This window comes from Mandrillus leucophaeus, unplaced genomic scaffold, assembly GCF_000951045.1.
Source record: "Mandrillus leucophaeus isolate KB7577 unplaced genomic scaffold, Mleu.le_1.0 Scaffold185, whole genome shotgun sequence".
In the NCBI taxonomy this organism is placed as follows: Eukaryota; Metazoa; Chordata; class Mammalia; order Primates; family Cercopithecidae; genus Mandrillus; species Mandrillus leucophaeus.
The window spans coordinates 2295526-2323318 of NW_012101865.1; the positions used below are offsets into that span (position 1 = coordinate 2295526).

The 27793-nt window shown below is 46.8% G+C and overlaps 1 protein-coding gene across 11 annotated transcripts in view; it reads right to left on the reverse strand.

Annotated features, from left to right (window-relative positions):
• LOC105538113 (RH-like protein) overlaps positions 1–27793 on the reverse strand; it is a 73940-nt gene that overhangs the window by 29370 nt on the left and 16777 nt on the right. For 2 of the 11 annotated variants that reach the window (XM_011977887.1, XM_011977885.1), the window contains exons 3-8: positions 26705–26855; positions 17204–17351; positions 15959–16125; positions 14200–14337; positions 10926–11059; positions 1089–1168 (exon numbers count right to left, since the gene is read on the reverse strand). In XM_011977887.1, coding sequence (XP_011833277.1) covers positions 1089–1168; positions 10926–11059; positions 14200–14337; positions 15959–16125; positions 17204–17351; positions 26705–26855 — 818 coding nt within the window. Of the gene's footprint in view, positions 1–1088; positions 1169–9841; positions 10012–10925; positions 11060–14199; positions 14338–15958; positions 16126–17203; positions 17352–26704; positions 26856–27793 lie in introns of all 11 variants that reach the window. The other 9 variants (XM_011977890.1, XM_011977889.1, XM_011977886.1 and 6 more) reach the window with 8 other exon arrangements.

Genomic DNA, 27793 nt, shown 5'->3' on the forward strand with positions numbered 1-27793 from the left:
TATTTTTAGTAGAGACGGGGTTTCACCATGTTGGCCAGGCTGGTCTCGAACTCCTGACCTCAGGTGATCTTCCCAGTTCGGTCTCCCAAAGTGCTGGGATTACAGGTGTGAGCCACTGCACATAGCCACATATTTTCACCTGGCCTATAAGTAAAACTGACTAATTAGCAACTCCCCAAGATTTTTTGCTGTTCTATTGTATTGCAAGAGCAGAAACATACTTTACTCCTTTGTTGAAAGATCCCAGTGGCTTCCCATCTTTTATAAGGGCCTGCTCCTCACTACCATTCTGCCCTCAACCCCTGCCACTCCTTCTCACTCCATTCACACCAACCACACTGGTCTCCTTACTGTTCCCTCAACACACAAAGCATGCTCCTGCCTCAGGGCCTTTGCACTTGCCATCCTATTTTCATGGAAGGTTCTTCCCCTAACTAAATGCATGGCATATCTCCCTCCTCTTCACTGGGGCCTCTGCTTAAAAGCCAACTACTCAGATAAGCCCTCCCTGACCACCCCTCTAAAAGAACACCCCATCCCACACTGACTCTATGTCTCTCTAGTTTGCTCTGTCTTCACAGCCACTTATTACCATCTGACATAGTAGACACTTATTTGTCTATTTATTGTTAATACTTTCCCCCACTAGAAGGTCAGTTCTATGAAGTCAGAGAATTTGTTTTGCTCACAGCTGTGTCCCCAGTGCCTGGCTCATAGTGGATATTGAATAAATATCTGTTGAATAAAATAGTATTATGGGTGTCCTCAGAAATAAAAGGTAGGCTTTTGTGTGTAAGGATTTTCTCAGGCTTCTGTGCAAAACTGAGTGTGATCATCAGCCCTGGGTTCAAGAGTCTGCAATGTTGCCACTCACCCTACTTATAACCTCAGGGATGTCCCTTCCCTTCCCTGGCCTCACAGTCCACATCAGCAGCAGGTGACCTCTAAGGACCTTTCCAATTATGAAATTATGTGATCCTCAGGGAAGGAGATGGGGCACAAATACATCCAGCCACATGGCAGGGTGTGCTCTGGATGTAGGTGCTGTGTCCTGGGCAATGGTGGAAGAAAGGTGGCCTCACACTGACCTGTCAGGAGACCAGATGTGATACTCATCGCCATGGCCAAGCTGAGTGTCCCAGTGCTGAGAAGGACCTGGAAGCCAATCCTAGAAATGACAAAGCAGAGGTGGTCACTTGGGCATCAGGCAGCAGAGGTCATCAGGGACAAAAAGGACTGTTGGTGTCAGTAGTGCCATTGCCAGGAAGGGCCATGAGGAAAACAAGGGTCCTCTTCCTAGCTGGTACATTCCCCTGTCATTTTCCCCAAAAGCCATGCAGACCTGTGGGAGGGAGGGAGGGGAAGGAGATTCCAAGATCGTCTGTGGCTTATTTTAGTTTTCAGCACCTTGTGGATAATGAACCAGACCAGGAGTCAGAAAACCCAAGCTCAAGTGCCAGCTCTGTCACTTACTAACTGCAAGACCCTGGGCAAGTCCCTTAACCTCTCAGAGCCTCCAGTTTTCTCTCTCTCTCTCTCTTTTTTTTTTTTTTTTGGTTGTTGTTGTTTTGTGAAACGGAATCTCACTCTGTCGTCCAGAATGGAGTGCAGTGGCACGATCTCGGCTCACTGCAACCTCTGCCCCTCAGGTTCAAGCGATTCTTGTGCCTCAAGTAGCTGGGACTATAGGCACATGCCACCATACCTGGCTAATTTTTGTATTATAAATAGAGATGGGATTTCACCATGTTGACCAGGCTGGTCTCGAACTCCTGACCTCAAGTGATCTACCCACCTCAGCCTCCCAAAGTGCTGGGATTACAGGCATGAGCCACCACGTCTGGCCAGCCCCCAGTTTTCTCATCAGGCAATTAAAGATGAAGGTTCTATTTCTCTTGGGGCAAGGTGGGTGGGATAGAGCTTGGCTTTCAGACCCATCTCCCTGCCCATCCTTACCCCTTGAACATACTTCCAGGACCTCTCCCCTTCAAGGCAACCCCAGGGGTTCAATTCAAAGATTAAGACATTACGGGGGCCCTTGGATGCTAAATGTGATTGTGCCAGGGTTCAGCCTGCACCTGGGAACTGCCTTCACTGCAGCCCCACAGATAGTTGTACACAACAAGCCAGTTTTTTAAGCCTTTCCTATTTCTTGTCTCAACAGGTGGGCAGCTCATCTTCTCATTTTTAAGACAAAGCAAAGCCCCAAGCCTGCAGCCTCGTGGGGTGGACCCCCCTTGTATGTCATTTGGTTATCTTACCTGTCTTTACTGATTGTTCCTTATAAAGTGGGGGAAATAATGGCAATTCCTACTTCTTGAGATCATGGGGGAGTGGAGAGAATTGAAAAGAACTACCCTGAGACTAGAAAAATAAATTAAAAAGATAAAAAGAGTTGCCACCCTGCTGCTCAAGTAGTGAGTGCAGATATCAACAACTACCTGCCCAACCATTCAGGCAGCCATCCCCCCATCCGCATGGCAAGCTCCAGGCCCTCATCTTTGCCATCTTTGTATATCTTCAATAGTTTGCTTCCTCTCCAGCACCAAACACAGTTCAGGTTATCAAAACCTCAGGGAAATGTTTATTGAATGACTGAAAAATGGAGTCAATTACTCAATTCATTGATCTAATATTAAGTGATTTTTAGAAAAAATTCAGGGGGACATCTGCATGACCTTGCAAAATTTCTTTTTTTTTTTTTTTTTTTTTTTTAGTTGTGAGTCTTGCTCTGTCACCAGGCTGGAGTGCAGTGGCGTGATCTCAGCTCACTGCAACCTCTGCCTCCCAGGTTCAAGCTATTCTCCTGCCTCAGCCTCCCAAGTAGCTGAGACTACAGGCATGAGTCAGCCACCATGCCCGGCTAATTTTTTGTATATTTAGTAGGGATGGGGTTTCACTATGTTGGCCAGGATGATCTTGATCTCTTGACCTCGTGATCTGCCCGCCTCAGTCTCCCAAAGTGCTGGAATTACAGGCATGAGCCACCGCGCCAGCTGCAAAAATTCTTAAACAGGACATAAAAGAACTAAACATAAAGGGAACAATGATAAATTGGACTATATTAAAATTAAGAGTCTCTCTTGTTCAAAAGACACCATTAAGAAAGTAAAAGGTGGGCTGGGCACGGTGGCTCACACCTGTAATCCTGGGACTCTGGGAGGCCAAGGTGGGCCAAAGTTGAGGCCAGGAGTTCAAGATCAGCCTGGCCAACATGGCAAAACCCTGTCTCTACCAAAAATTATTTCGTCTATACAAAAGTTAGCTGGGCATGGTGGCATGTGCCTGTAATCTAAGCTACTCAGGAGGCTGAAGCATGAGAATTGCTTGAACCTGGGAGGAAGAGGTTGCAGTGAGCTAGCGCCACTGCATCCCAGCCTGGGTGACAGAGGGAGACTCCTTTTCAAAAAGAAAGAAAGAAGGAAAAAGGTAACCCACAAAGTGGGATTCATATTCAGGATACGTAAGAAATTCCTACAAATCAATAAGAAAAAGACCAAACACCACCATAGAAAATGGGCAAACTAACTTGAATAGACATTTCACAAGAAAAGATATTCAACTGTCCAAAATCAGATGAAAAGTGCTCCATTTAGTTAGTTATTAGAGATAGCAAAATTTAAGCAACAGGTTTGATTCCTAAATGACTAATCATAAAGCAGGAAAACACCAAGTGTTGGCAAAATGTGGAGTAAAAGGAGCTTCTGGGGATTAGATTGGCACAAACTACTAGAGAAAATTGTTTAGCAGTAGCCACTAAAGCTGACTGTGTGAATACTGTATAATTCCACAATTTCACTTCTAGGCATATAATCAATGGAAGTGCATTCGTGTGTTCCAAAAATAAAAGTGCTAGAATGTTCATAGGAGCAATACTAGAATATTCCTAATAGCTCCAAACTGGAAACTACCCAATCTTCCTCAATAATGGATAAATAAATTCTGCTGTATTCACACAATGGTACACTTGTTCCAACTATCTTTTCTCAGATTCTCTATTTGTCTACTTGGCATTCATTTATCACGGGGCCACACTAATGACCAAAGTTGTTTATCTCATTTTCTTGCAAGTCAGCTTTCTCAGGCATGGGAAATTCATAAACCCCTCAGCTACAAACTCCAACATAAGTGTTTTCACTTCCTGGCCATTAGTGGATGCCCTCACCCAGTTACTCTCCCACCACTCTTTTTCATAAAGGCGTAGTCCCAGTTCCCCCTCTCCTGCTGCTGCCTGGTCCCTGGGTGATACAGTTTTGTGTGGCCCTGCTTGATGTGTTCTGCCTCTTATTTACAGGGGAACTGTGAACAACAAAACTTTCCTTCCAATAATACTAGAAGAAAATGTCACTCAGTCACCTTTATAAATTAAGACCCAAGCATAACACAACACTATATCCCAGTGGAAAAAGGGTACAGCAATGCTTAACAACCTGGATGAATCTCACAACTACAATGTTGAGTAAAAAAGCATACAAACGCACAGACTTACTGTATGATTCCATGTATATTATCTCAGTTCATTTTCGGTTGCTATAACAGAATACCACAGAATGGGTAATTTATAAAATAAGTATATATAGCTCATGGTTCTGGAGGCTGGGAAGTCCAAGAGCATGCTGCTGGCATCTGTTGAGGACCTTCTTCTTGTGCCATAACATGGCAGAGGCTATCACATGGCAAGAGGGCAAGAGCATGTCAGCTCAGGTCTCTCTTCCTCTTGTAAGCCACCAGTCTCATCATAGGGGCCGCACCCTGATAACTTTATCTAATCCTAGTTACCTCCCAAAGACCTCACCTCCAATTTCATCAACACATGAATTTAGAAATTAAGTTTCCAACACATGAAATTTGAGGGATGCATTCAAACCAGAGCATTCTGCCCCAGCCCCCAAAATGCATGTCCTTCTCACATGCAAAATTCATCTCAATAGCCCCAAAGTTTTTTTTTTAGAGATGGGATTTCACTCTATCATCCAGGTTGGAATGCAGTGGCATGATCATAGCTCACTGCAGCCTCAAACTCCTGGGCTCAAGTAATTCTCCTGTCTCAGCCTCCTGAGTAGCTAGGACCACAGATGTGTGCCACCATATCCAGCTACGTTTATTTAATTTTATTTGTAGAGACAGAATCTCACTCTGTTGCCCTGGCTGGAATGCAGTGGCATGACCATAGCTCACCGCAGCCTCAAACTCCTGGGCTCAAGTGATCCTCTCACCTCAGCTTCCTAAGTAGCTAGAACTACAGGCACATGCCACAATGCCTGGCTAATTTTTTTATTTTTATTTTTTTGCAGAGACAGGTCTCACTATGTTGCCCAGGCTGGTCTTGAACTCCTGGGCTCAAGCAATCCTCCCACCTCGGCCTCCCAAATCACTGGGATTACAGGCATGAAACACCACATTTAGACAACCCCCAAAGTCTTAACTTGTTCCAGCACCAACTCAAAAGTCCAAAGTCCATGGTCTCATCTAAATCAGATGTGGGTGAGACTTAAGGTACAATTCATTATGGGAGATTCCCTCTGGCTGTGAGCCTGTAAAATCAAAACAAGTTATCTACTTCCAAAATACAACAGTGGAACAGGCATAGGACAGACATTCCCATTCTAAAAGGAAAAAGAGGCAAGGAAAAAAGGGTAACTGGTTCCAAGAAAGTACAAAACCCAACATAGAAAACAACATTAAACCTTAAACCTTCAGAATGATCTTTTACTCTATGTGCCACCTCCTGGGCACACTATCAAATTTGGACCCCCGAAGCTTTGAGGAGCCCTGCCCCTGTGGTTTTGCTGGGCTCTGCCCATGCTGCAGTTCTCACAGGTTGGAGTCTCATGCCTGCAGTTCTCCCAAGCTGGCATTGCACTATGATAGCTCTCCCGTTCTGGGGAATTGGCAGTGGCCCCACCCTTGTAGCTCTACTAGACACTGCTCTGCTAGGGGGCTCTCTGTGGTGGCTGTTCATAGCATCCTTTGAAATACAGGTGGAAGAAGGCAATGCCCCCTCAGCTTTTGCATTCTGCACACCTTCAAAATTAGTGCCATGTGGATGCTGCCAAGGTTTATGACTTTTACCTTCCACATCACTCCTGGGGCCACTTGAGCCACAGCTGGGATGGCTGAGGAATGCTGCACCAGAATGTGGGGAGCAGAGACCAAGGCAGCCTGGGCAGCAGCTGGTCATTCCAAACCATTCTGCCCTCTTAAAACTCTGGGCCAGTAACAGGAGGGGCAGCCTTGAAGATCTCTGAAATGCCTTTGGAGTTTTTCTCCCTTGTCCTGATGAACGGCCTCTGGCTTTGTTCTATGTGTACTAATTTTCTTATGAATCAGTAGCTTGGTCACATCCTCACTTTGTTTTCTCAGCTGAAAATGTTCTTTCATTCTCTACAACATGGCTGACCTACACAATTTTCTGCCTTCCATAAATCACTCTGGCACAGATGAAGTTCAGCTAAGATCTTTGCTTCTTTATAAAAAGGGTGACCTTTGCTCCAGTTTCCAACATGTGGTTCTTCAGTTCCATCTGAGACCTCATCAGAATGGCCTTTACCAGTCACATTTCTATCAGCATTCTGATCTCAGTGACTTAAGTAACCAGTAAGAAGTTCCAGACTTTCCCTAGTTCTGGGGTCTTCTTTTAAGCCCTCACCAGAACTGCAGAACTGTCTTTAATGCTCCATTCTTTCTTTCTTTTTTTTTTTGAGATGGAGTTTCACTCTTGTTGCCCAAGCTGGAGTGCAATGGCACGATCTCTGCTCACTGCAACCTCTGCCTCCTGGGTTCAAATGATTCTCCTGCTTCAGCCTCCTGAATAGCTGGGATTACAGGTGTGCACCACCACGCTCAGCTAATTTTTTGTATTTTTAGTAGAAACGGGGTTTCACCATGTTAGCCAGGCTGGTCTCGAACTCCTGACCTCAGGTGATCCTCCTGCTTCAGCCTCCCAAAGCACTGGGATTACAAGCTTGAGCCACCATGCCTGGCCTAAGCTCCATTCTTCACAATACAGGCTTTTTCTAGCCTGCCAACCTATTCCCATCACCCAGTTCCAAAGCCACTTCTACATTTTTGGGAATCTGTTACAGCAAAAACTCTACTTCTTGCATTAACTTTCTTTCTTCGTCCATTTTCTGTTGCTATGACAAAATATCAAACTGGGCGATTATAAAGAAAATAAATTTATTTAGCTCACAGTTCTGGAGGCCGGGAAGTCCAAAAGCATGGTGTCACCATCTGGTGAGGGCCTTCTTGCTGTATCGTAACATGGAGAAGTCATCACACGGTGAGAGGGCAAGAGCATGCCAGCTCAGATTTCTCTTTCTCTTCTTATTAGTCACCAGTCCCATCATACCTCACCCCATGAGCTTGTCTAATCCTAATTACCTCCCAAAGGCCCTTCCTCCAAATACCATCAACATATGAATTGAAGGATTAAGTTTCTAGCACATGAAATTTGGGGAACACATTCAAACCATCACATATATAATGTACAAAAACAGACAAAAACTGACTGATGCTGTTAGAAGTCAGGTTAGTGGTTATCCTAGAATGAGGCATGAAGAGGTTCTGGGTGTTGGTTATGTAGGGATATCAGAAGATTCATCAAATGGTACTTGTATGATATCTGTACTTTTCTGGATATAGCTTATACTATATAAGTTGGGGTTGTTTTTTGTTGTTTTTTAAGTAATAAGTGGCAGAATAAAGGATAAACCCAAATCTGCTGACTGCCACCCCACAACTCATTCTATATGATGCTGTCTGGAAAAAGAAATGAATGAAGCAGAAATCCATCACCATGATAACAGTCTCCCTGCACGGGGTCTTCCCTGGCCACACCTCACTCAACACACGTCCTCATAGCAGCCCTGTGAGTGAGCTATTAGTGTCCCTATTTCACAGAGGGCAAGTTCAGGTTAGGGAAGTGAACCAAGAATTCCAATGTTTTGTGGTTTGGAATGGGTGGCTCTTGGGATTCAAACTAGGCAGGCCTGTCCACAAAGCTTGGCCAGATGCTTCCCAGATTTCAGCATTTGAGGACAACATTCATGAATTTAGCCATATTGGCATTCCAGAGATGCTATTTAAATTTTTTTTCTCCAAATAGACTTATTTTTACATTTAAATAAATGAATTTAAAAGAAAACTGTGTTACTAGCTTAAAATGGAAGGGAAATGGGAGGTAGCTGTAAAAAGAGATATAATGAAAACAAAATGTTGCTAAAATCTCTCCCAGATATGGCAGCCTGAGGTTTTCTCTGCTATTCAAAAGAGTGGTTAACAAGAGCTAGAAGGGTACAGAGATTCTCAGCCTAAGTGGGGACTTTCTTTTCTCCCTGATGTAATCAGAGGATTGAGAATTGAAAAAGAATATCTGCACCGCATGATTCAATGCCATTTCAGTGTGCCTTCCCATCACTTAAAAATCCCACAGTTTGTGAGAAATGCTCCATCCTGGCTCTGATCACAGCATCTGACTCAATCACATATGCTCATCTGAATAGGAAATTGGGAAATATTGTTTGTGGAATTAATACAAAGTTAACTGACTTGCCCAATGCCACCAAGTAGCTAATCCACAGTTCCTATTAAGTGTTCTGACTTTGCCCTTAATCCTCTCTCCATCTTTCCATTACATAGAGATGTCCTCATACTGATGCAGCATCACTTATCATAGAGAAAGGGGCTATGTTCTGTTGCTAAATCTGCACAGCAACCCTGTGACACAGGTCTTATTTTCTCATTTTACAGATAGAAAACTGAGATTTAGAGAATTTGAGTACCATGACCAAGGCTGCAAGGCTGGCTTCACGCCTGGTGAAGCCCACACCTTTTACTCTCAGCAGACCAAAGGCCTCTGGATGAGAGATCATCAGTCACTATGCCCTTCCCTTTGCCTGGGTCCTGCAAAGGCAAGAGGATAACTGCTTCTTGGTCCTCAACTCACTCACCCTGATGAGAGTTGACTTGCAGAGATGTGCTGGAGCCAGTTCCCATAGGCTCAGTGGGCTGATTGTTCTCATCTCTTCCCAAGTCCATGTGCAGTGATGTCTCCTTGACAGCTTGAACTCAGTCATGTGGGAAGCGTTTGTACCATAGAAATTGCAAGTGTTACCAATCAAGGCTTTATCTTCTTGGAGAGCCAGTTGTTAAGTTAATCCTTTACCAGCAAACCACTGATTGTTTTTTTCTTTTTTGGCTATAGGTAAGTGGTTCTAAAACTTGAGCTTGCAAGAGAATACCTGTGAGGCTTGTTAAAACATGAACTGCTAGGTCCCACCCCCAGATTTCTGATTGGGTAGGTCTGAGGTGGGGCCACAGGTAGGGCTTGCATTTCTAACAAGCTTCCAGGTGACGCAGGCGCTGTGGAGAACCAATGCTTCCAGAGAACCACAGAATCATAGAATTGGGGATCTAGACAGCCCACAAGCACAATTTAGCCACAGAGTGTTACTAACAATCTTGAATTTTCCGCCAGTACTTGGGAGAGCACATGCAAAACTCTAGATTTCAAGCTTCTCTTGAGAAGTCATTGGATCTGGCAACACTGAGCCTGGGTCCCTGCACTGTGATGGTGGTTACGAGCTGAAAAGCTCCCTTCCTTCACGGGCTTTTTTTTTTCTAACCTCCCCTGCCTGTTCCCTACAGGCATCCGAGTGGGACCTTGCTAGGTCAAGTCCTCATCTTACAGAGGGGAACTCTCAGGCCCAGAGGGAGGAAAGCTTCTGCTTAGAATTGCACAGTTATTAAGACAGTGGCAGACACATCACTGGAACCCATGACAGAGGCGCCTTGCTTCACACAGGTCATTCTCTCCTCACCCCAAGCAAGGATGTCTCACCCACTGTTATGTGATCCCTATAATTTGGGGCTACGGTTGTCTCTGTATAAGGCATCCAAGAACCAGAAGGAACCCCAGCACCTCCATGATTTCTCTGAGACACCTCCAAACACATCAGCTCCTCATCACCTGCTTCAGCCATTTTTACAGCCAGGTTCCAACCCAGTGAACTTGGGCAGATAACTTCTCCTAAATATCATTTCTTAGAGTCTGAGAATACCTCAGTAGGCAGTTGTGAGAATTCAAGGAGATAACGCATATAATGGTTTTTAGCCTAATGCTCAACACTTATAAAGCAGTCAATAACAGTAGTAAATGTTATCAGTGAATATGATTATCATCATGCTATCAGTTCATCTTTAAAAATCCATCCCTATATTGCACCCAATTCACTTTTTCATTTTATATAAGCCATGTCCAGAAAATATTCACACAACATCCAGGAGGTAATGGCCAGGGCTCTGGTGTGTCAAACTGACCATTGCTGTCCACTGTCTAGGGGCCACAGGACCTCCCTCTGGTCTGGAGGCCCACATTCCCACCTCACAGTGAGACCTCAGCCAAGGTCCACCCCTCTCCGGGCCTCAGGGACGGGCTGTGCTTAGCATGTTCCTGCATTCGCTTATTAAATCCAGTAGCATCCCAACAGCCCTATGAGCGGAGACAGTATCATTATCTCCATTTACAATGGGGTGACTGAGGCCGAGAAAGGTTAAGCCGCATGCCCAGCTAGTACGCAGTGGGAACAGGTCCACAGCAAAGCTCTGCATCATGACCTGAACCACAGTCTTAATTGGCTTGGGCCTATTTGACCTGCTCTGTCTTTGTGGGGTCTCAGATTTCGCGCCTTTGTCCTGCACCTCGGCTGCCCTATTTGGAAAGAAGAGGTGGCCTGGAGAGGTGATAAATCCATCCAAGGTAGGGGCTGGGCAGAATTTCTGAATAAATCAGCCAACAAACATTTACTGAAGCCAACTGAGCACCTGGCCCTGAATGCACACGCCCCAGCTAAGGACTCTGCGCACATTTCTTCCTGAGTTGGAGGGGAGTGTTACGGGGATGGCGGGTAAGCCCAGTGACCCACATGTTACTGCTGGCCCAGACGACACGAAGCGCCATCAGCACAATGTAGGTGATCTCTCCAAGCAGAGCCGGCAAGCCGAAGGTGTAGTGCACGCTGTGGCTCTCGTGAATCCCCAGCACTCGGTTAAAACACACCTGTGGACAAGTGTTAATATAAGCAGATTGGCAGGTAAGACCCATATTCCCTACCCACCCCTTTCACACACCCTTGGCATCTGGGGCCACCAAAGGGGGATGGGCACTAAGGCTCACCTCAAAGAAGCCCTTCTCAGATTGAATGTGCACTCACATCATCGGGGAGTTTGTTGAAATGAACAGTGGGCTTTAGTGGATGTGGGGTGGGGTCTAAGAGCATTTCTAACAAGGTCCCAGGTGATGCCAATGCTGCTGGTCCACGGGCCACACTTTCAGTAGCAAGGGTCCAGTGTAGGCACTATGCACAGTTTCAGCTGATAGTTCCTTGTGATGGGGACTGCCCTGTGCACTGTGGGATGTTAAGCAGCATCCCTGGTCTCTCCCCACTAGCTGCCAGTAGCAGCCCCCACCCCACTATATCAACCAAGAATGCCTCCAGACATTGTCAGATGTCCCCTGGGGGGTGACCGAGACCCACTGGTCTAGCCCAAATTTAAGCACCATTCCAAAGACAACACAGCTGGTTAGAAACAAAGCATGAGGCCACACCTCCAGATCCCCATTCAGTAATCCTTCCTCCCCATCACTCAGCCTCCCACACAGCCGTGAGCCAGCAGATGTGGACACAAATGCAAATTCTATCAGGCTGGTTCCTTCCTTAGAATCCCCATTAGTCTTCAGAATAAAAATCCAGGTCGGGCGTGGTGGCTCAAGCCTGTAATCCCACCACTTTGGGAGGCGGAAGTGGGCGGATCACCTGAAGTGGGGAGTTCAAGACCAGCATGTCCAACATGGCAAAACCCCGTCTCTACTAAAACACAAAAAATTAGCTGGGCATGGTGGTGGACGCCTGTAGTCCCAGCTACTCGGGAGGCTGAGGCAGGAGAATGGTGTGAACCCAGGAGGCGGAGCTTGCAGTGAGCCAAGATCGCACCACTGCACTTCAGCCTGGGTAACAGAGCGAGACACCATCTCAAAAAACAACAACAACAGCAAACACACACACACACACATACACACATGAAAATTAGCCAGGCATGGTGTTGGGCACCTGTAATCCCAGCTACTCAGGAGGCTGAGGTAGGAGAATCACTTGAACCCAGGAGGTGGAGGCTTCAGTGAGCCAAGATTGTGCCACTTCTGCCTGGGTGACAGAACTAGACTCCATCTCAAAAAAAAAAAAAAAAAAAAAGAATAAAAATCCAGACTCCTCAACTAGTCCAGGAAGTGTGCCTGAGCACCTCCCATCTTTCAGGGATCTGGGTCCACCATGCTCCTGGGCGGACCCTATGCCTTTAGAATATCTGTTTCCTGGTTGGGCCACACACTCTTCTTACCAATAACCTTTAATATACATTGTTCCTTCTGCCTGGAATACATTCCCCATGTCTCTCCCTGGCTAATACTACTTATCTGTCAACACTTGGCTGTCAACTGTTTCCTCTGCTCAGGGAAGCATTTCCGGACCCACCCCGGGCTAGCTTAGATGTGCCCTGTAACTGTTCTCACACTGTATTGTGTTTATCCATTTCCCTCACTAAACTATAGCTTGAAAAGCAGGATGAATGTTAAAACGTATGTGTTGAATGAAGGAATGATGAATGAATGAATATATGGATGAAAGAGTGAATCATCTTTGAATAGTCCTGCCAGGGATGAAGTCAAGGAAGCAGGCTCAGGGAATGTGATGGGCACTGAGCCTGATGATAACTTGCTATGTGTTCTTTTTTCTGCCTTTCCTCCTTTCATTTCAGGGTTTCAAAGCCAGAGGAGATAAAAGAAATTTGCTCCCCTTGCAAAGATGAAAATCAGATTTGCCCTGGTTTTGGTCAAATCAAACTATTGATCAGTTTTTCCTTATTTATTTTATTTTATTTTTTAATGGCCTCCAGTTCCATCCATGTTGCTGCAAATGACAGGATTTCATTCTCTTTATGGCTAAATAATATTCCAATGTGTATATAAAACACTTTTTTTTTTTGAGACAGAGTCTTGCTCTGTCGTCCAGGCTGGAGTGCAGTGGCACGATGTCGGCTCACTGCAACCTCTGCCTCCCAGGTTCAAGTGATTCTCGCATCTCAGCCTCCCAAGTAGCTAAGATGACAGGTGCCCGCCACCATGCCTGGCTAATTTTTGTACTTTTAGTAGAGATAGGTTTCGCCATGTTGACCAGGCTGGTCTTGAACTCCTGACCTCAGGCGATCTGCCCGTCTCGGCCTCCCAAAGTGCTGGGATTACAGGCGTGAGCCACTGCGCCCGGCCAGTTTTTCCTAATTTCAGGTTGAAATGGACTCCCTGTATAATCACTGTTCATCAAAATCCAGCCTTCAAATATATACTCCTTTTTCCACCATCAAGTCTTCAAACCCATGAAGATTTGTTGTCCCTAAATATTTAGGGACACACATTATAACCTTAGAGAAGCACATTATAACCAATTAGCTATAATGAATTATTCTGGAATGATCAGGATTTGCTGAGTATTGAAGAAAGATCCATCCACTTAGAAAAAGAATTAAACAATCAGAAGTAGACACGACCTGGACATCCGCCCAGCGCCCTCTTCCGGGTGCTGCTCCTCTCACATCATCTACATGGTTCCCCAGCAGCAGCCATGTGTGCACGATGTGCCCACCCCCAGCTGAAGACAACATTATCCAAGTTAAACCAAAGAGCCCCTTCTCCAGAGAATTTGGGATTGGGGCCAAGAGATTCCACCACGCTGCTTTCTTGAAGCAAAAACTACATCCCACCATGTGGGGTGGAAGAGGAGGAAGCAGGTCTATAGAGTAAGAATAAAGCAGATATTCAGGAAAAGCAAAGAAAGAAGTAAAACACGGGCTTCTGGGCTCCCCACAACACTCCAGTCCCTGTCCTTGAGTTCTGTGACACCCCAGTAGCCTTATAACAAATTCTCCCCAATGCCCAAGCAAGCTCAAATGGGTTCTGTCACCTGCTCCCCAGCATCCTAACAAATGCACCACCGAGCCAGGGTGGATCCCTCACTAGGTGTTGAAGCCAACATGAGAATGCACCAACACCTGCCTAATGCAGCTGTGCACTGCATAGTGGCCCATCAGGTCCCAGCACCCTGCTGGCCTTCAGCCAAAACAGAGGGGGTTAGTTGTCTAGTCTCTTACCGGCAGGCACTTGGCTCCCCCGATGGAGATCAGCCCAGCCACAAGACCCAGCACCATGGCAATCCAAGGAGAATGGATCTCGTGACATGAGGCACTCACAGCCACGCCTCCTGCCAATGCTGCATTGTGCATATAAGTCTGCAAAGAAATAGCTTGTGGGTAAAGAAAGCAAGGTAGAGAGAGAACACCATCTTGCTACAAGTGACTAGCACGCTGGGAACAAGGCAACCCTGTAACATCCTCCCTGCTTTGCTGATCCTGAAACCACCTCTCCCCTGTGTTGGAACTACAGGTCCTTCATCAATGGACATGATGGGCCAGCGCACTACTGCCTCTTAGGCCCAGGGCACAGTTACCTTGATTGTGCAGCATTTAGGGAATGAGCTGGGAAGTCCAGGTGCTCAGCATCCTGGCACCCATTGCACTTATTAGTGATGTGTCCCTGGGCAGTGGGAAGAACGGGTTTTTGTTTTATTTTTTAGAGACAGGGTCTCGCTATGTTGCCTGGGCTGGTCTTGAACTCCTGGCCTCAACCAATCCTCCTGCCTCAGCCTCCCAAAATATTGGGATTACAGGTGTGAGCCACTGCACCTGGCCTAGAAGAATGGGGTTTTGGATGTATCTTCTTCATAAGGTTATTGTAAGGATTAAATGACTTTCCACATATAAAGCTCTTAGCCCAGTGTCTGGCATAGAACATGAATAAATGCCCAGTAGACACAAATCATTGTTATTGTTTTTATTATTATTATTGGCTACGTGGTGCCTGTGCCACCCTGTATGACTGGGCCCAGTTCCAATAAGCTGGGCCTTGTTCCTGGGTCATAGCTCTGCTACGTCCTTCACTGCTCCAGAACCGGAGCCTTGCCTTGCTCTCATCTAACACCCTTAGCTCTCACCTAGGATTAACCTCTGGGCTTCCCTGAGCTGACACCCACTCCTGCCTTGCTGGATGTCTTAGACTTGCTGTCACCATGGAACCCATGGCCACTCACTTCCTCTTAGCACTGAATTCTGCTGTGAAGCTGCCATCTGTGGCCACATTCTTTCCACTCCAGCCCCTCCCACCCCAGCCCCACCACTGGTCTGTCCAGACTTCCCTCCAATACCACCGGCTGGACCCCCTGCCCCCATCATCACAAGAATCTGTTTTGTCTCCCCTCTCACCCATCTTTGCCCACAAGACTCACACACACCATTTCCTGTCTGTATTAACAGCAGCAGCTAATATTTGCCTAGTACTTACTCCCCGTTAAGCACTTTACATGCACCATTTCTTAATTTCCACTTTACAGATGAAGCCATTGAGACTCAAAAGGTTGAAGTGGCTTGACCAGGGCCACATGGTTAGTGTCATATACTTCTCTACTTCTGATTCTGATGGTTCCATTCTTGAAATTTGTTGTGGGGAAGAGAGAGGCTGGCGATTTCTAGTCTAGTCTGTTGCTGCTGACTCTCGCTCACGGTGACTGGCTTTAGCAACTAGCAGAAACGAGGTTCAAACTCAGGTGTGTTTCATGTTAGCATGGATGGATTTAACCACTCCCCCCAGAAAGCCTTTGATCACTGGACAGTCTCCTGAGTCCCAGGCCCACTGTGACCACCCAGCGTTCTTCCTAGAGCTCCACTGTAGAGGCAGACATGGCTCCACCACCTGGCATGCCCTCTCCCAACCCACGCTGGCCCCAGGGTGGGAAGGGGCATAAATACGTTAGTCCTGTTAGACCCAAGTGCTGCCCAAGGGCAGCGCCCTCCTCACCATGTTGACCTTCCCTCGGGGGTGAGCCAAGGATGACACTGAGATGGCTGTAACCGCGCTGACTGCTAGAGCATAGTAGGTGCTGAACACAGCATTCTTCCTTTCGATTGGAGTTATCAGCAGAGCAGAGTTGAAACTTGGCCAGAACATCCACAAGAAGAGGGTGCCTGGGGGCCAGAGAGGGTGGTTGGTGAGAATCACACTACTGCTCCAAAGGTCTGAGCCTTGAGGGCTTTTGGATGAGAATCCTAGGGCTGGAGAGTCTCAGCCTTGTCACTTAGAGCTAGATGGGCAAGTCACATCTTCCTTCCAAGCTCTCAAGCTGATACCAGTTAACCATATTTTATAGACAAGGAAACAAAGGCCAAGAGGGTTGAAGTCTGCATACCCCACGCTTCCTGAACCTGGTCTGTGATGGTCAAATGCTTATTTTTATTTATTTTTTCTTTTTAATTGAGATGGAGTCTTGCTCTGTCACCCAGGCTGGAGTGCAGTGGCGCGATCTTGGCTGACTGCAACCTCCGCCGCCTGGATTCAAGAGATTCTCCTGCCTCAGCCTCCCAGGTAGCTGCTATTACAGGCGTGTGCCACCACGCCCAGCAAATTTGTTTGTATTTTTAGTAGAGACGGGGTTTCGCCCTGTTAGACAGGCTGGTCTCAAACTCCTGACCTCAGGCGATTCACCCGCCTCGGCCTCCCGAAGTGCTGGGATTACAGGCTTGAGCCACCGCACCTGGCCCAAATGCTTATTATTACTATTATTTTAATGAATGTGCTGCTTTAATTTGACCCCGTGGCCTGATAGTCCTTTGCCTATTATCAAGCTCACTGCCCGATTTTCTATAAGCCTCTCCCAGCAGTCTAAGTTCATCATTTTCACAGATTTTCAAAGTACAACATTATTACTATTCCCACCCTTGTTCCTTCACCCCTGGGCCCTACTTTCTTCACTTGTCCAATTCCCTCCTTTCAGTTGAGAACAAAGGATTTGGATAAACTTATTTAAACTCACACATAATGAGTGTCTCCTTTCTAGTGGATATTAATGAAGAGAGGTCCCTAAAAGCAAATGCTTGATTCAAAGGTATGAATTTAGCAAACACTACTCAAAGAAATGAATCATGACGGAAGGGCTTCAGACACCAAGGGGAAGTTGGTAAAGGAGGGAGATTTTTCAGCCAGAGCCTTTTCTGAGCCATTCTGCTCAGCCCAAGTATTAGACCACTCACCCCACCTTGTCCTTACCCAGCATGGCAAACAAACTGGGGCTCGTTGCTGTCTGATATTTATCCTCTGTTCCCTCGGGTAGAGGCTTTGGCAGGCACCAGGCCACAGTCAGCCCAAAATAGGCTGCGAACACATGGATGTGCATCATGTTCATGCGGTAGTCTATCTGCAATAAAACCCAGCAAGAGCAGTGAGTGTCGGCATCCTCTGCCCACGGGCGAGCCCTGACGGTCCTTGGAGAAAGTTCAGAGCTTCACTTAGGAGGTGTGACTTGAAGCCACGAGACTGGTGTTCAGAGCTTACCCAGCCCAACCCAGCAGGCTTTGCCCAGGCTGGAGTGCAATGGTGCGATCTCGGCTCACTGGAACCACCGGCTCCCAGGTTCACGCGATTCTCCTGCCTCAGCTTCCCTAGTAGCTGGGATTACAGGCATGTGCCACCATGCTGGGCTAATTTTGTATTTTTAGTAGAGATGGGCTTTCACCGTGTTTGCCAGGCTGGTCTTGAACTCCTGACCTCAGGCGATCCACCTGCCTCAGCCTCCCAAAATGTTGAGTTTACAGGTATGAGCCACTGCGCCCAGGCTTTTTTTTTTTTTTTTTTTTTGAGACATAGTCTTGCACCATTGCCCATGCTGGAGTGCCGTGGTGTGGTCACAGCTCACTGCAGCCTCCAACTCCCAGCCTCAAGTGATCCTCCCACCTCAGCCTCCTGAGTAGCTGGGACTACAGGAATGCACAACCATGCCTGGCCAATTTTTAAATTTTGTGTAAAGATGAAATCTCCCTATGTTGCTCAGGCTGGTCTCGAACTCCTGACCTCAAGAGATCCTTCCCTTCCAAAGTGCTGGGATTACAGGCAGGAGCCACCACACCCAGCGGCCCAGCCTATCAGTAGCTCTTATATACTTTTGACCAAGGTTCGCTTAGGTGTGCCAAAAACCCACATAGACATGCACCTCACTGATTCCTACTTCTCAGCAGAATTTTAACTCTGCAGGGAGTGATGAGTGATATAAAATTTGCAACATGAAGTAGCCAGACTTCTTATAATACCAAACTAAAGTCTTTGGTACATTCTAGATATATTCTAATTGTGCATCACGACTATCACACTTTAGTAATGCTTAATAACTTAGTGAGCTACTGGTGAAGGCTGTCAGCTGTGCCTTCTAAAAATACCCAGAATTGGCAGGATTTTTAGCACCATTTCCCACTGACCCCATCTTGGTTTAAGCCACCATCACCACTACCCCAAATTGTTACAATAACCTCCTAACTGGTCTCCTCATTTCCACCCGTCTCCCTGTGGACTGTTCTCCACACAGCAGGCAGAGTGACCCTGTTAAAATGCAAGTCAGGCTGGGTGTGGTGGCTCACACCCGTAATCCAAGCACTTTGGGAGGCTGAGGTGGGCGGATCACCTGAGGTCAGGAGTTCAAGACCGGTCTGGCCAACATGGCAAAACCCTATCTCTACTAAAAATACAAAAATTAGCCGGGTGTGGTGACGCTTGCTTGTAATCTCAGCTACCTGGGAGGCTGAGGCAGGAGAGTCACTAGAGCCTGGGAGGCAGAGGCTGTAGTGAGTTGAGATTGCACCACTGCACTCCAGCTTGGGCGACAGAGCGAGACTCTCTATCAAATAAATAAATAAAATAAAATGCAAGTCAGATCATGTTACTCCTCTGCTCAGAAGCCTCCAGCGGCTCCCATGTCACTCAAAGTCAAGGTCCATGTTCTTGCCATGACCCTACAGGATCCACTCTCGCCTGACCTCTCTAACATCACCTCCTATTGCACTCCTCCACTTGCTCTTCTGTCATCCTCAAACCCACTAGTGTGTTTCCACTTTGGGTCATTCAGCTGCCTGAAATGCTGACCCCTAGCCAGGATGTAACAAGGGCAGGGTGAAGGGAGTAGTCCACCTGGGTGCAAGCAATTGGGGTGCCTTTTCTGTAGAGGGTGTCTAACAAATCTAAAGCCAACTAAAAAGTCTGTCTGTTTTCTATTTACTTATTTTTTTTGAGACAAAGTCTCACTCAGTCACCCAGGTTGGGATGCAGTGGCACGATCTCGGCTCACTGCAACCTCCACCCCCTGGGTTCAAGCGATTCTCCTGCTTCGGCCTCCCAAGCAGCTGGGATTACAGGCGCCCACCACCTTTTAGTAGAGACGGGGTTTCACCACGTTCCCCAGGCTAGTCTCTAACTCCTGACCTCAAGTTATCCATCAGCCTTGGCCTCCCAAAGTGCTGGGATTACAGGCATGAGCCACTGCGCCCAGCCTACTTTTTTTTTTTTTTTTTTTTTAATCACCATGTGCTGACAATTCTAAACAGCGTGGGTGATAAAACGGCCCTCCCAGCATCCTGCCATTGTTCTGCCACTGTTCTCAGGTGCCCATGTGGCTTGTGCACTCGCTACCTTCAGGTCTGTACTAAAAAAAATCACCCCCTTGATGAGATGAAGCTGCCCCTGGCCACCCTCTCTCACAGTTATTCTCTCTCCTCAACTTTTCGTGTTTCCTTTCTCCATTTCATTTTTCTCTGTGGTACTTACCACTCTCTAACATGCTATATCTTTTGTCCATTTTATTGCTTATTGGCAGTCTTTCCTTCTGGAACAGACGTTCCATGAGAGTTGTATTTTCCACTGCCACAAGAGTGCCTGGCATATATAAATACTAAATAAATATTTGTGAAGTGAACAAATGATGGTAAAAAGCCCTCAGTCATACACGAAGAGGAAAGTCTATGTAATTCCCTGATAAGAACTGAAAAGCAGGCGTTTTTCATCTCTTTGAGCTCCACCAGGAAGGAGTTCAGGAAGAACACTTGGGGATTCTTGGTCTGGTATATTCATTTCTTAAGCTGCCTGCACTGAAATGACTCTGGTCCCTGGCTCTGGTTCCCCTGAGCCCTCCTGCTGAAGAAACCCAGGCTGAATTGAAGTTTTGAGGAAAATAAACACCCAAAATCAGTGCTAAGCCCTCCTCTACACCAGTTAAGTTACCAAGTCAAAGCTGCAGAGAAGACAGGAGATGATGTTATATCAATGCAGTCTTTTAAAGCAATCGTATGAAGACTGAAACAAAGCAGGAAGAGGTTCGGGCTCGCAGGGAGTGTTCCACCTCTGAAAGTTACCCCTCTTCTTGATAGCCACGTTTTCACTGTGTGAACCATCTCCCACGCCAGCTGCAGCTGGTTGGACCAGAGTGGAAAAATAACCCAGGAGACTGATCCGATTCTCTCTCCCTGGACTGCAGAACTGAGACTAACTGAGAGAAAAGAGTTGTTTTCCGCAGGATCTGGGACAGAGAAATGCAGGAACAAGTGGAGGTGGGTGGGTGGGTGGAGGGGACACGTTTTTCGCTCAAGAGAAAGCTGGTGTACAGAGACATTAGATGTACAGAGAGAAACAGAGCCAAAAGATGGAGAGCACAGACTACCTGGGATCTCAGCGGCTTCTCATAGACAGTTCCAGTGCCCTTCTGAGTCTGGCAGCACCTCCTGCCCTTGGAGGTTCTTTTTGTTTGTTTGTTTTTTAAAATTGTCCATACTACACAGACATACCTTTATGGTTCTTATATTGAATTCTCTCCATTCTTCCTAAGAAAGCTCTGGTTACATTTTCTTCCTGGGAATCAGGGAGTTCTCATTAATCTTTACATTAAGCAGAGAGAAAAAGCAGAAAATGGAAGTGTGCAAACCGGAATCCAGGAGCCCATGGTGATATAAACAAATACAGAGATGAGTGGATGAACAGAGAAGTGAAAACTTTTCCTTACAGAAGAATGCCCACTATTGAAGGGAAGATGGAATTAGAAAACCAACATTGGCAATTATTATAGTACTAATTTATTCAGGGAAGAATCAATGAACACTAAAATCAGTGGGTGAAAGTTGAATGATAAACAGGATTCCTATAGGAAATTATCTCCTCACAAGATGTTTATTAATTACAAAGGAGAAAATAGTAACTTTGCAGTGGAAGATCCTGGCAGGTACCATCTTAACCCAATGATCACAGTTAACACACCTAGTAATGGGGCAAACTGACAGTCTGTCTTCTGATATGATATACTAAGAAGGGTGCACACGGCTTCTGTTGAATTCCTACCAAAAATGCATGCCCACCATCTAATCATAAGGGATGGCAGACAAACCCACTTTCTACAAAATAACTGGCTCAAAACTTCAACATATGTCAAGGTCATGAAAGATAAAGAAAGATGAAGAAACTGTTCCAGATTGATGGAGTTTAATAAGACATGAGAACTAAATGCAAGATGTAACCCTCAACCACAAAATATACATATATATATTTTCTAGAAAGGATATTATTAAGACAATTGGTGAAATTAGAATAAGGCAATCATAATGTATCAATGTCAATTTCTCATTTTTGTTAACTGAACAATGGTTATATAAGAGAATGTCCCTGTGTTTTAGGAAATTGTATTAGTCTGTTTTTACACGCTATAAAGATACTTCCTGAGACTGGGTAATTTGTAAACAAAAGAGGCTTAATTGACTCACAGTTCAGCATGGCTGGGGAGGCCTTGGGAAACTTATAATCACGGTGGAAGGTGAAGGGGAAGCAAGGCACATCTTACGTGGTGGCAGGTGAGAGAGCGAGAGAAAGAGAGAGAAGAAGTGCCACACTTTCAAACCATCAGCTCTCCTGAAAACCCACTCACTATCACAAGAACAGCATGGGGGAACCACCTCTGTGATCCAGTCACCTCCCATGAGGCCTGGCCCTCAACATGTGGGGATTACAATTCGAGATGAGATTTGGTAGGGGATATAGAACCAAACCCCATCAGAAATATACACTGAGGCTGGTTATGGTGGCTCACACCTGTAATCTCAGCACTTTGGGAGGCTGAGACAGGCGGATCAACGGAGGCCAGAAGCTCAAGACCAGCCTGGCCAATATGGTGAAACCCCATCTCTACTAAAAACACAAAAATTAACTGAGCATGGTGGCACATGCCTCTAATCCCAGCTACTCGGGAGGCTGAGGCACCAGAATTGCTTGAACCCAGGAAGCGGACATTGCAGTGAGCCGAGATCACACTACTGCACTCCAGCCTGGGTGATGGAGCAAGACTCTGTCTTAAAAAAAAAAAAAAAGTAATATACACTGTAGTATTTAGGGGTTAAAGTCACATACACAAATGAAGACAACTAAAAATTAATAAATACAAACTTTCAGGTTGGGCGCAGTGGCTCATACCTCTAATCCCAGCACACTGGGAGGCCAAGGCAGGTGGATCACCTGAGGTCAGGAGTTTGAGACCAGCCTGGCCAACATAGCGAAACCCCGTCTCTACTAAAAATACAAAAGTGAGCCAGGCGTGGTGGTTTTCGCCTGTAATCCGAGCTACTTGGCAAGCTGAGACAGGAGAATCACTTGAACCTGGGAGGCAGAGGTTGCAGTGAGCCGAGATTACACCATTGCACTCCAACCTGGGTGACAAGAGCAAAACTCTGTCTCAAAACAAAAACAAAAACAAAAACCTTTCCATATTCCCTCCAAGACCATTGTTCTCTTTTCCACCCCAAACATCCCCAGCTCCCTTGAAGAAGATGCCATCACACTGTCCCTTCCTTGCTGTGGTCTAAGCCTCCTGGCCGCCTCTTGGTCCCTGATGATGTCAGCTCCTGCCCTTTAGCCTTTCTCTCCATCGCTCTTCCCAGAAATTATCTTAGTCCACCCAACTCCTTCCCTCTCGGTTCCTTGACCGCTCATCTATCTTTCCCTACGTTACACTTCTGCCACCCACTGTCAAGCCTTAGACCTTGTCATTACCAGTAACTGTGTTGCCTCCGTAGCCTGTTTCAGGTATTGTACCTGATAACCACCACCACCTCCTATCTGTCCAGCTCACTTTCTTAAATTGCCTCCCTTCAACAGTTCCAATCAATGGAGCCTGAGAGCAATGGTGATGATGAAAATAACAGCACTGCCACAACACTTACCCCATGCCAGGCACTGTTCTAAACGCTTTAGAACAGTGTTCAAAATTGAACACGTGTTCGCTCACTTGTTCAATCCTCACAACAGCCCTAGGAAGTAGTATTATTCTTATCCCCATTCTATAGATAGGGAAACTGAGGCACAGAGAGGTCAACTAAGGGGCCCAGATGGATTCAGCTAGTGTGGGTTGAGCTGAGATTTGTACCCAGGCTGCCTGGCTGGGCTCCCCCATTTTCACTCTCTCTCCTTTCTTAACCAGCTTAGATTTCGTGGGCTAGTGTTATGCTTCCTCCTTTGCAAACAGCTCCATCTCTGGTCTCCCTTGGGCTTTGGGCTCACTCTGGGCAGCACCCCAGGCTGGGCAAGCTCAACTCTGCTTCTTCCACACCTGCCTGGAGCAGCTGCACACAGCCCTGGTCACTGACGCACTGTCCACCAATTACAAGCCCTAGGGACCCTGGTGCCAGCCTGCAGTCCCGCTGCACCCCCCCAGTCCTCTCACTCTCTTCTACTCCCACAGATGACCATACCACACTTTCCCTCTCCACAAACCCCATCCCTACTTCCCACCCTCACATGAGGCTGATGATGGTGCCTCTCGTTTCTCTGCGAAAATACAAGTAATTAGTAAGGAATTTTCTCTTCTCCCTGCAGGAGACTGAACCTGTGGCACCCACCACCAAATCTGCCAGTCTATTCACAGTCCCTGCCATTTCTCTCGTTAAGATGAACTGTTCCTGCATCAGTCTAAAGGCACAAAATCCTACTCCCGCTTTCCAACTCAAAGGCTTGACTCTTACAATTCATCTCTCTTCTGTTTCATCAGAGTTTTCTTCTCTCTATCGGATTATTGCCCTCCCGCTTCTTCTCCATTTCTCTGTTCCCCTTTATAGCAAAGTCCTTGGCAGGGCTGCTTCTGCATGCTGTCTCCACTTTCTCATCTCCCGCTCTTGAATCAGTCAAGCCAGGCTTTTGCCTTCATCCTCCTTTAAAACCACGCATGCCAAGATCTCCTTGCCAAATCCAATGGCTACTTCTCAGCCTCCATCCTACTTGACCTCTCAGCAGCACTCAACCCACCTGAGGCCCTCTCTTTCCTTGCCTTCCAGGACCTCACCCTCTCCTGGGCTTCCTCCTGCCTCTCCAAGTACAATTCTGTCTCCTTTGCTGGCTCTTCCACATGTCCCCACTCCAAAATGCCGGGTGTTCTAGCACTCAGTTCTCAGACTTCTTCCCATCTCTCTTTATCCTCACTCCTCAGTGATCTCCTTGGGTCTCATGGCTTTAAATACCATCTGTAGGCCGGGCGCAGTGGCTCAAGCCTGTAATCCCAGCACTTTGGGAGGCCAAGGCGGGTGGATCACGAGGTCAGGCGATCGAGACCATCCTGGCTAACACGGTGAAACTCCGTCTCTACTAAAAAATACAAAAAATTAGCCGGGTGATGTGGCGGGCGCCTGTAGTCCCAGTTACTCGGGAGGCTGAGGCAGGAGAATGGCGTAAACCCGGGAGGCGGAGCTTGCAGTGAGCTGAGATCCGGCTACTGCGCTCCAGCCTGGGCGACAGAGCGAGACTCCATCTCAAAAAAGGAAAAAAAAAAAAATACCATCTGTATCGTAACAACTCCCAAATTTGTATCCCTAGCCCTAACCTTTCCACTAAGCTTCAGACCTGTACATTTCCATTCAGTGTCTCCACTGGGATGTTTCATACACATCTCTAGCCCCCAACCTTAACCCTAACGCTACCACATTTGACACTGAACTCCGGGTTTTCCCTCCCAGATCTATCCCACCCCAGTGTTCCCCATCTCAGTAAATGGCACCAGCAGCCGCTGAGTCGTGCCAGATCAGAACCTTGAAGTCATCTTGACCCTCTCCCACCCCATGTGCAGTCTATCAGCAAATCCTGTCAATTCTGCTATTAAAATACAATCAGGATCCAACCACTTCCCACCACTCTCACAGCTATTGTCCTAGTCTGAGTCTGGATGATGGCAATCGCTGCCGCTCTGGTCTCCACCTGCTTCCTCCCTTGCCCCTTCAGTCTTTCCTGAACCCGGAAGCGAGAGTGATTATCTTAAAACATAAGTCAGCTCATAGCTCTCCTCTGCCCAGCTCTCCTTTGCTCAACACTCCCTAGTGCTCCCTGTATTTCTCAGAGTAAACTCCAAAGTCCTTTGGGATACTGAGGCACAGTAAAGGGGCTTCAAGTTTTTTTTTTTTTGTAAACATGCATCATCTTATGTGATTAATTCAATTACTCCCTCAAACCCTATGTGGTAGTACTGCTACCCTCATATTACAGATGAAGAAACTAAAGCTCTAAGAGGTTAAATTGTCCAGAGTCACACAGGGATTTATGGCAGAGCTGGGATGCAAACCCCAGCCTTTTACTCCAAGTCCAGTGCTGTTTCTTCTAAGCCAGGCTGGAACTCTGGGTTCTTGCTTGGGTCCTGCCACTATCTTGCTATGTGATCTTGGGCAGTCCCCTCCCCTCTCCAGGCATCAGCTTTCTCACCTGTGAGATGGGAAAGTCGGCTATGTCCTCACTCAGGGCCAGGGTTACAGCAGAGGACTGTAAGGAAGATGCTGGCTGTACAAACTTGCTGGACCCACTGCTGGTGAGGCTCTGATAATTAATTACTTTTATACAACCATAATTATATCATGAATAGCACAATCCGACAGGATTATACTGTAGTAGTTAAAGGCACTGGTTTGTTGTGCTTAAACATTTCTACAGACCACACTTTTGCAACCTCATTTGGGCATCTATCTATTTATCTATCAATCTTTTCTTTTCGTTTCTTTTTTTCTTTTTGAGATAAAGTCTTGCTCTTGTGCCCCAGGCTGGAGTGCAATGGTGCCATCTCGGTTCATTGCAACCTTCACCTCCCAAGTTCAAATGATTCTCTTGCCTCAGCCTCTTGAGTAGCTGGGATTACAGGCTCCTGCCACCATCGCCAGCTAAATTTTGTATTTTTAGTAAAGATGAGGTTCCACTCTGTTGACCAGGCTGGTTTTGAACTTCTGACCTCAGGTGATCCGCCCTCCTCGGCCTCCCAAAGTACTGGGATTACAGGTGTGAGCCACCGTACCTGGCCTATCTATCTGTCTGTCTGTCTGTCTGTCTATCTATCTATCTATCTCTCTATCTATCTATCTATCTACCTATCTATCCACCTACCTATTTATTTAGAGATGAGGTCTTGCTATGTTGCCCAGGTTGGTCTCCAACTCCTGGGCTCAAGCAATCCTTCCAACTCACACCTCAGTCTCCTGAGTAGCTGGGACTACAGGTGCATGCCACCACAACTGGATAATTTAGAAAAAAAAATATTTTTTAGAGATGAGGATCTTTCTATGATGCCCAGGCTGGTCTCAGACTCCTGGCCTCAAGTGATCTTCCTCCTCAGCCTCCCAAGGAGCTGGGATTACAGGTTGTCTTTATTTTTTAAAACCCCAGAAACCCCACCAAATGGGGCTTTTGGCCCTTTTCTCCCAGGTCCCTCCTCCCAGCACCATGACTCACTCCGATGATATCACTGACGACCATCCTCATGGTGCCAAAGACTGTCAGCTCCACCAGCTCCATCACCACCAACTGCACCAAGTTGACCTTCCCCAGGACAGCATTCACTGAGATCAGCATCGACATAGCGCTCCTGGTGGCCAGCCGAATACTGGGGGAGAGAGGGAGAGCCAGGATGACTGAGAAGGAAGGATGCCTCTCATTCATTCATTCATTCATTCAACAAACACTGTTGGGCACCTACTTTCTGTGGGAATAGAAGACAAGATTTCTACCCACCTGGGCGCTGATGCTGCGGACTGGAGTGACCAGCTCTTCCCCCGTCAAGGTGACCTCTGCACCCTGAGCCATGTGGTCTGGCAGATGATGTAACCACTCTGTGCCTCAGTGCCTTCATCTATGAGGCATTGATCTACACATACTCATCTGACTGAGGATGATCGGGGTGACTGCTCCCTCAGGGGACCTGACAACTGGGATTCTGCCCAGTCTTCTTTTCTGCCGCCATCATTCAGATGCTCAACAGAGGGCACTCTTCCCTCGCGGGCCTGTCCGCATCCAGTCACCCCATCCTCATCTGGGGCCACTGTCCCTTCTCTCCCTCTCCGTGGAAGTGGAAAGAAACTGGATTTGGAATCAGGACAAGCCAGGCTTCCAGTCCCAGCCTTGCTACTGGAGTGGCCATTTCATCTCACTGAGCCTATTTCTCCTTCTGCAAATTAAGAATGATGATCAGACGTGTCCCATGTTGGTGTCCTGGGGATGTGAAGGAGTATTCTTCCTATCGGTGTGTCTAGCACCAAGACTGGCACAACGAACCAACTCCTGAAAAGACGCTAGCCTTACTAACACTATTACGATTCCTTCCTTCCCTCCACCAATGAGCATGCTCAGGAGGAGAAAATGATTTTTGTCTTCAAGGTACTTATGATCCAAAAAAAAAAAAAAAAAATGTACTTATGATCCAGACAGGCTACACCATGAGCCTGTCAACTAAGAATATCTGTGATATCATAAGGTTAGTGGGGTTCATTGGAAGGAGAGGATGATGCTGACTGGACTCATCAGGGAGGACTTCCTGTAGGAAGT